The sequence below is a fragment of the Anabas testudineus genome, chromosome 17 (genome assembly GCF_900324465.2).
Source record: "Anabas testudineus chromosome 17, fAnaTes1.2, whole genome shotgun sequence".
NCBI classification, from domain to species: Eukaryota; Metazoa; Chordata; class Actinopteri; order Anabantiformes; family Anabantidae; genus Anabas; species Anabas testudineus.
In genome coordinates this window covers 8,324,614-8,333,625 of record NC_046626.1, presented here as the reverse complement: position 1 = coordinate 8,333,625, position 9,012 = coordinate 8,324,614, and the positions used below count along the sequence as shown (strand labels likewise).

General features: G+C 38.3%; 2 protein-coding genes across 2 annotated transcripts; one reads left to right on the top strand and one right to left on the bottom strand.

The window, feature by feature from the left end:
- Window positions 1–777: 777 nt before the first annotated feature.
- On the bottom strand, window positions 778–2,730 carry rps28 (ribosomal protein S28). The gene is made up of 4 exons (XM_026373750.1): window positions 2,644–2,730; window positions 2,308–2,355; window positions 1,344–1,466; window positions 778–903 (listed from the first exon to the last, which is right to left on the bottom strand). The coding sequence occupies exons 1-3, from the start codon at window positions 2,680–2,682 to the stop codon at window positions 1,344–1,346; spliced, it is 210 nt and encodes a 69-aa protein (XP_026229535.1). The 5' UTR covers window positions 2,683–2,730; the 3' UTR covers window positions 778–903.
- Window positions 2,731–3,944: 1,214 nt separating this feature from the next.
- On the top strand, window positions 3,945–8,778 carry si:rp71-39b20.4 (potassium voltage-gated channel subfamily V member 2). The gene is made up of 4 exons (XM_026375176.1): window positions 3,945–4,483; window positions 4,616–5,249; window positions 7,110–7,235; window positions 8,461–8,778. The coding sequence occupies exons 1-4, from the start codon at window positions 3,945–3,947 to the stop codon at window positions 8,776–8,778; spliced, it is 1,617 nt and encodes a 538-aa protein (XP_026230961.1).
- The last annotated feature ends 234 nt before the right edge of the window (window positions 8,779–9,012 follow it).

The window sequence follows — 9,012 nt, the reverse complement described above, 5'->3', positions numbered from 1 at the left end:
ACTAATATTGTACACCTCAAATATGAAAAGCTGATTATGGGATGGCCATGAATATGTAAAACTCAGTTTAACAAATACAGCTAGAGTCATTTAAAATATGGCCTTATAGGCAAACACACAGTGTGTGTAAAGCTGTAGGCCTACATTTATTAATACTGTAATTGCATTGTTTCAGTCTGTAACAGGTTGAGATCACAGCAGTGCACCTCTTTTCAAGATCAGCAAAGAGTGATGCTACCCTCTACTGGACAGACTGTAAGCTGCAGAACCAGAACCTGATCTCCTCTTTATTCAACATATTAGGGGCATTTTTGAAAATAAATGTGAAAGAATGACATCACACAGGATAACCTGCACTCTAAACAGTGAAAAGCTTAAAAAGTCACTTGTCACTCTAATTTTAGTAGGCTTACAAGAAATACTAGATTTACTAACTTTATAAACAAGTTTTTGCTCAACGTAACTGGTAATTTGGTACTTCAACCAACAGGTCCACTTCATTTTGCAGGTATGTTTAATGTTTCTTTTATGGGAACCTACTCTTTAAAATGTACATGCAGATTTGACTGTAGTATCTATATCTAGTTGCATTAAATCAACACACACACACATTCCCTGACCACTCTCAGTGAATTTGCTCATCTGTGTGTAGCAATATTTCCACTACACCTTAACTGAAATCAGTTACGACAGGTCAGCTCATTGTTGGAGCCTCAAAATATGTCAGTGATTATAAACGGTTCCTGTCAATTACACAAAAAACACAGAACTTTCAGATGTTCATCTCAATAACCAAATTTATTTCAAAACATTTTAACAACTGAGATGCAGGCAACTGCAAGTGAAACTGCCAGATCTTCTGCTCCACAGCGTTGGACTGGAACCTCACGGCATTGGCGGGCACTGAAGAGAAGAGATCAGCCACTTCAATATGCAGTAAATCAGCAAACATAAACCCTCTACAGGATGCCATCAACGAACAGTGTTTTCTATGTCCTATGTGTCATGACCAACTGTTCAATGCATTTTAGCTTCTTAGTTTTTCAAATATGAACTCTAACACAATACTAAAAAATGAAAAGGCTCTAAAAAAATCTTTTCTCATTTCTGATATAAACTCAAATTATTCTTTGCAGTGTTGTAGCATTTACGAGCAATTACCTGCACATAAATTCAGAGTTAATTTCTTGTTAATATTGTTTTTTTCCTATAAAATGTTCAAGGGCAGCTGCATATCTCTGCCAAATCAAGGTGAGATCTTGAAATTCTTGGCAGAAAGGACTTAACAAGGGAAACAAAAAATTGCAAAACAAGCTAGAAGATGTGGATTTATATCCCCTCACCTATCGCAGCCTCCTGGCTTCTCTTTCAGACTCCAGAAGTGTCAGCACATCTCCTTCTCTGACTGGGCCCTTCACGTTCCTGATAATGGAGCGGTTGCTATCATCCATGAACTCAACACGGACCTGGAGAGAAAATTTAATACATACTGAACATCAAGACTTGTTGCTGAACAAGTAAAATCTGACACGTCCTCTCATGGTCCACTCGACTGATTAGTATCAAGACCAGTACCTGCTGAAAACTACAGCAGTCACATTTAGCTGTGCACTCAGATAAAAGGGTAAAAAAGTAAAAAAAAAAAAACAGTCAGCTGGCTTCACTTTTGTTATTTTTAGGTTTCATTAATATTCCAAGCAAAAATATCAGTTCAAAAATTATAATATACAAATACTGAACTGAGTTTAATGGTGATGAATTTACGGAGTAAATATATTTAACCCATTAATTGTTTAAATAACTGTTAGATGCAGCTTTAGTACTAAGGTATTCAGGTAACTGCTTTACTGACATATGATCTTTACAGCAGTAAAAAGCCTGAGCCCATCAAGTACGGTCAGTGAAAACCAGAGATGACATGGTCTACAATTACTAATTTACTGACACTAATTCTCAATAAAGGAATTTAGGGAATAATTACTTGAAAGCAACAAATCATTACTGTATCTTATCTGTACTGAGATCAGCAGTATATTTGCTGAATGACTTATTCAGTTAAAGTATTTGAGATCCATCAATTAATTTTATATACAATCTAAAGTCTGGGAGCTGGACCCACAGACTTTCCAAAAATGTGTTGCGAAAACTACAAACACGTTTCCATTTTTCTGAGCTGACCAATGCTTCAAGACCGTATACAACTAAAAACAATCTGTTACTACAAAAGCAGAGGAGTGAAAACCACATCTACTTATTGTATTAATAATCATCGTTAAGTCTAATTTAACATTAGCCTTGTTAGCATACCTGTGTACATTGTCCCTGGGAACCAGTTCTTCCAAGCACCTTGGTGACCTGAAAAGGAGACATCATTTTAATGACCAATACAGTTTGTTAAATAAATACTAAATAAGCATTTAACATAAATAACAGTGTGAGTGAGTCGAGCAGTGAAGCAGCAGCAGACTGCAGCTCGGACGGGCCTCCATGATGGAAGCACCAGAGCAGACGTGCCGAAGGCTAATCGATGCATTAAAGCAACTTTAGCTTTAACGTTTTGGGGCCATATGAGGCATTAGTTGTTAGTCTAACTGTGTATCTATTCAGATATGATTATTTTAACCGTATTTAATGTTTTCTTACTCTTGCGAGCTTGATCGGCTGCACGCGGCTGGCGTCCATGTTGTCGAGTTAGACCGGAAAGGAAGTCACGTGGTGCGCGGACAGCATATGTAGCAACTGTGAACGTTTAATTTAAGACTATTTTAATTTAATTTAAATAAAATCATACCTACGTTGGAAGGAGATATGGATAACCATAGCCAAAATTAAAATTTAAAAAGATAGCAAAATTTTATATTATTTTATTTTTCTTTCTTTTCCGGTAGTTTGGGAAATACCATGTACACAGGCTCGATGGGTGGAGACGTGGGCCGTACCATTATTATCTAGCGTCGTCATCCCCCTGCAGTATGTGTGAACACCACACCAAATTTAAATGTGAGCAATAAATGTTCTTTGATTATTTTTCTAAATGAATGATCAATTTAACATCGTCTTGTTTTATACTTTATTTTCAATTGACGCTGTAAATAGTTTCACATTACCACCACAGTTCTTTGAGTGGAATAAATAACAGACCATTACAAAATCCTTTAGACCACATACACATCACTGCACAGGACTCTGTCTCATACAGTATAAAGGTCAGAGCATGACCGCTTGTGAATCACAGTGCATTTAAACTCACATTCCCTATTGTAGTTATACATAATATAGACAATTTACAATTTTACAGCATTTGTACTGATTTCAAATGCTGACACAGTAGAGTGAATCATAGTTTGCCATGTACACTTAACATGTATGTTAGTTTCTTTAGTGATATATTCAATTATGTATTATAAAAATAACTCTTACTAATGAGTTGAAAAGAAACTTGTTAAGACCAAACAGGGTTGCTTTTATATATGTAAAAAGAAGAGATAACCTTGAATGATTATAGGTGGAGCAGACTTTAATCTACCTGTAGCATTAGTATAACTTCCTGTGCAAAAGCTCTCCGTAGCCTCGTTAGCAGTGCAATACTACCATCACCCCACTCTCTCACTGCCTTTCCTCCTCTCTCAGAACCCAAAGCCTTAAATCACAACCCTAATCCATGTGAACAGTATTTTTAACTTGCGTTAGGACAGAAAGAACAGCAATAGGATTAGAGAATCAGTGAAGAGGCTGAATCTCTAACTCATGCAGTTGATCTTCTTGCACAATGAGAGACGAGCACTGTAGCTCTTTTTTTTATCTTTATTTCAATCTGAAAGCAAAGGGAGATAGTATTTTTCTTAAATGGAGCGCTTTTGGAATATTGTCGTTATTTTTGTCTGACTTGATTTGAAATTGTCAACAAACTTTTCTGTTGGTTAGTCTTCAAAGGAGCTGTCACAATGGAGGCTATTAAACCCAAGCTAAAAGTGCTGAAAAAGCGTCGCTCCAGCCTTTTTGCAACCATAAAACGGGAAATAAGCTTCGCACAAAGCCTTGAAGAACAGGAGAGTGAATTCCCCTTTTCACAGGACAGCTCTGTGAAAGCCTGGACTTCTATGGACAACCTCGATACTCCTGATGGGAAAAAGGGTGCAACAAAAAATCAGAGCAAAAAAACACCAAACCCAAGACAATCAAACATTGTCAACCTCAATGTGGGTGGAAAAGTTTTTCACATCCCCAAACATTTGGTCCTGCGATACCCAAAAACCAGGATTGGTGTCCTTGCTCTTTGTGATGATCCCGTCAAGCGTCTGACACTCTGTGACGATTACAATGTTCACAATGATGAGTTCTTTTTTGACAGGGACCCCATGTTTTTCCATTACATATTCCACTTTTACTGCAGTAATGTCCTGTGGGTTATGGACAGTCTCTGCCCTGTCAACTTTGAGGAAGAGTTGTCATTCTGGGGGCTGAAACTTAAGGATACTCCAAGGTATGCTATAGATATTTAATTTTTACGCTGTGTTGAGTAGTTTGATCTATTGATCTGTGCTGTTTTAACCATGATTTGGAAAAGTAGTTCTCTTAAAATTAGGTTGGAAATCTCTCTTTCTCTCTTGCTCAGGTGCTGTCGTATTCTGTTTGAGGAGAAACTAGATGACATCAGAGACCAACTGAAGGTCAACCAGGAGCTGCTTGACGAGATTAAGCCTCATCAGGATGAGGAAAGCTACCAGACCATGTTTCTTGGAGACTTTCGGAAGGCCCTCTGGGACCTGATGGAGAATCCATACTCGTCACTGTCAGCCAAAGCCTTTGCTGTGTTTTCCAGTTTATTTGTGCTTATCTCCATTGTTGCCATGACAATGAATACAGTGAAAGAACTCAGGCAGTACCAAATTGCTGGCAAAACCTACATGGAGTGGATAGAGATTGGTTCTATTCTTTTCTTCACCCTGGAGTACTTTTTGCGCTTAGTCACCACCTGCAACATCAAACATTTTGTGAGGAGTGCCCTCAACTTTGTTGATGTGGTGGCTGTTATGCCCTACTTCCTCCAGATTCTTTTTGAGGTATTTATCATAGATGCAGAGGACCTCAGTGCACAGGAAGATTTGAAGACCATGTCAAGGGTCAGTAAAGTCAGCAAAGTGCTTAAGGTGGTCAAGCTGATGCGCATCTTCCGTATCTTGAAGCTTGCTCGTCATTCCACAGGCATGAGAGCATTTGGTTTCACCATTCGTCAGTGCTCTGAGCAGGTATGATACAGATACATCGTGACCACGAAAGACACAAAATACAAAAAAGACATATTTTGTATTTATTTAACTTGTAGCTCATGCACAATTAAAACAATGGAGCACACACCATACTTCCAACATAAAGTTAGTGGTCATGATCAATATTTTGCTTTAAAAAGAGTACATGCAGCTAATTGTCGATCTACACACCTGGACAGTCGTCGTGAGAATTATGACCTGTTTTTTTATAGCTTTTTTCAGCTCACAAACTATAACAATTCCTTTGTCATTTGCACATTATTTTATTGCAACGTGAAGTATAAAGTATGATACTGTCAACGTTACAAAAGTAATTCTTTACAGGAGAATGCCCTCTGTAGAAATTACAGCTGTGAGTTAAACATTTCCTTACATACAAATTAAGCTGTGCTGTTATTTAAAAACAATAGTAATACAGCTATTGAAACAGAGGTACAGTGATATTGTAAATAAAAATCCAAACGTTTTTATTTACAATATACATTGTAAATGATAATAATAATTAATGATAAACTGTGACAAATTTATTGTAGATGTCTCAGTTTTGTCAGAGTTTAGCTAAGGGAGTAAAAATATAGCAGGTTATTAGGGGATGATGCCCGTTATTTTCTACATTATTTACAAATGTTTAATTTGAATGAATTGCACCTAATCACTGTAACTTCAGCATCTGGTTTAGCATATTCGTCTCTGCCCATAAAGCTCCAATGCTTGTGCTTAGTTTCCACTAGTTGGCTAGATTCTCATGCTATGAACTGTTTTCACATATGTACTCCAGACAATACCTGGAGGTTGAAGTCTGGAAATTGTCTGCAGTCACTCTTTTCACATATGCAACAAACAGACCTTTAGTGTTAGACATGTTCTCACTTGGGGAAATAGTCTGTTTGGTTTCTGTGAATTTTTGTGCCTGCGTAGAGCAGTTTATGTTCACAGCACACAGAAGAAGTGCATCATTAGAAACAGTGTGTTATTGGGGCAATATAACTGAAGGATAGAAAGATAGATGATACAGCACCCGAAAGCATCTTAAGTATTTCCTATATTTTGTGGTGTTGTACTGATGGATCGACTGAAAGGTAACACCCACTCACCTTGATGTAAATACTGCAATTAGCTCAGCTGGACAATACTTAGTTTGTACCATGGAGCTGTTAGGGAAATGTGTGTTTAATGCACTAATAAATCACTTATTACCAAAAAGCCATTACTTGCTCATAAGAGTGTGCTGTCTTATGAGTAAGTAAACTATAGAAGTTTATTTTGACTCTCCTGTTGATCCTGCAGTATAAGCTTAAGACATTGTCCTATTCAGCATCTACATTCGCTGTTGGTATTGCTGAGCACTGAATCTCCACTTCTGAAGGTGAAGTACATCATATCTAACAGTCTATTCTTGTGCATCAGACTCTGTCAGAAACATTGCAAGTTATTTGAAGAACTGAATTTCAAAGTTTAAATTGTTATGTGCAGCATGCAAAAGCTACATAACTAGTGTGAACTATTGATCCAGTGCAGATTTAATAGTTTTAAAACAAAAGTGGGGTCACGGGGCACAGACAAATAAGCAAAATCCAGTTCTGGATTTACATACACATTAGTGACACAATTCCTTTTTAGTGTCTAGGATTTGTTTAAAATTACACATTTATAGAAAATAACAACACTTATCCTTTAAATCAGTGACTCATATAACAAGCATTCAAGATGCTTTTCCTCTTGTTACCTCCTTCAGTGGGGCCAATAGCGAGGCAATACACACACACACACACACACACACACACAAAACAAGAAAAATGGGGCACTGCTGCTGATATGTACCCATCTGTGCTCCTTTAGGTATGCTGCCTGTTCCTCTTCATTGCGATGGGCATCTTCACCTTCTCTGCTCTGATGCACTCTGTGGAGGTCGATCAGCCTGGGACGCCATTCAGCAGCATACCAGATGCCTGGTGGTGGGCTGCGGTGAGTAGCATAAACTTTATCTCTGCAGAGATTTGAACCCGAATACAAAATAGCATGTTTGGCATGTGTTCTCTATGATTCACTTTGTATTTCCAGTGACCTGTGTGCTTGCTTTAGCTTTTTTTGTAATTGTATGTATATTAATGGAAGACTAAGGGACGAAGGAAGTGTGCGGATTCAAATAGATCTTCTGGGTGTTACTCAGATTCTTCCAGATCAAGATTAAGTTGGTTATGAAGCCTGCTAAGCTGTTCATCATGACTGTGCTGAAGAGACTGAAGGGATGCTCAGTGGGGGGGGGGGGGGGGGTGTCAGTGTGATCAAGCAATGAAGTGCATTTCAGGTGTCACGGATTAGACCTCATGGGATTTGTGCTGTCTGCCTAGTCAGACCAAGATAAAAACGCAGAGGGCAGGGAAGAGTCATGTTATGTGCTATTTATGCAACTCCATGGACTGGTAACAAGCTTCTATTCAAAGGCTTGATGAATAATGGCTAAAGCAACTTCAGATTGCATTTATTTTATTTATTACAAAACAAAAGAACAAACTTATGTTTGTGACCAGATTCAACACAGGGTCTGTTACAGGTCTAAATAGGTGCATTTTTCTTATTTGCTGTTTCCAGTTATATGCTAAGCTTTGCTAATAGCCTTTTAGATCTAGTTCCATATTGTAGAGATGAACATGTGAGTGGCTTTAAACCTCTTCTCTAACCTTTAGCAGGAAAATGAAGTGTGATTGCCAAAAATCTTAACTATTACTTTACTGGTATAAATAGTTATTTTGAGTTTTTAAATGACTGGAGTCATCCCCTCATTGTATTTCTTTCACTCTCATTTTAGGGCATTTGCTTTTCTTCTTTTTTTTTTACTGCAGCAGCTGTTAACTTGTATGTGTCTAATCTTCCTCTAATACAGTGCAAAGCGTCTCGTTTCTGGACAGACACACTGATTGCATTTAAGAGCTGCAAAGAGTTGCAGTGATTTCCTGGAGTGTGCATTTTTTAAGTACGACATGGAAAGTGATCCGTATAATATACATTTAAACACATAAACTATTGCACCTGCACAAAATCATGGCCAAAGGAAGTACTTAGACATGGCGAAGGCGTATAGATGTGAATAAAATGTGGGAGGGCCCAACATTGTCTCTTCTCAAATAGAAAAGTGGATGCTGTGAACCATTGTGTTTGTTTATTATACTTTACTCTGTTCTTCCTACAGGTGAGCATCTCTACCGTGGGCTATGGTGATGTCGTCCCTATCTCTTACCTTGGCCGCTGTGTGGCCTTCAGTTGCATCTCTTTTGGTATCATCCTCAATGGCATGCCCATCTCCATTCTGTTCAACAAGTTTTCTGACTACTATGCCAAACTGAAGGAACAGGAATACACATTTTCAAACAGTGAGCGCTCGTTCCAGCTCAAGAAGCGTCTAAGGCGCAAGTTTGCCAGCTGCTTTGAACCACAGCCAGAGGACTCTGATGATGAGATACACTATCGGCCCAGTGGAAGACAAACTATCCACATGATTGAGGATTGAGAGAAGCTGCCTAGTTGCGACTTTGTTAACCTTAAAAGGCCTTATCACCTATGGCTCTAGAAAGTGTAAGACATTCATTTGCCTCCAACTCTGAGCCTGTGATTTCAGATCAACAATCTAAGGGAGAAAATGGAAGCAGCAATAAACTGAGATAAGCTTTGCTGTTTGCATGCTATGATGACTCCTCTGTCAAACGGACAAGATGCTCCTGCTGCACGGCTTGGTATCTGTTTC

Bases quoted from the DNA above. Each gene is read 5' to 3' on its own strand.
- rps28 (XM_026373750.1), bottom strand. From the start codon at position 2,682: ATGGACGCCAGCCGCGTGCAGCCGATCAAGCTCGCAAGA. The intron at 2,356-2,643 runs GTAAGAAAACAT...TCTCCTTTTCAG, and splicing joins AGCCGATCAAGCTCGCAAGA to GTCACCAAGGTGCTTGGAAG. The intron at 1,467-2,307 runs GTATGCTAACAA...TTTTCTCTCCAG, and splicing joins CCCAGGGACAATGTACACAG to GTCCGTGTTGAGTTCATGGA.
- si:rp71-39b20.4 (XM_026375176.1), top strand. From the start codon at position 3,945: ATGGAGGCTATTAAACCCAAGCTAAAAGTGCTGAAAAAGCGTCGCTCC. The intron at 5,250-7,109 runs GTATGATACAGA...GTGCTCCTTTAG, and splicing joins TTCGTCAGTGCTCTGAGCAG to GTATGCTGCCTGTTCCTCTT. The intron at 7,236-8,460 runs GTGAGTAGCATA...TTCTTCCTACAG, and splicing joins ATGCCTGGTGGTGGGCTGCG to GTGAGCATCTCTACCGTGGG.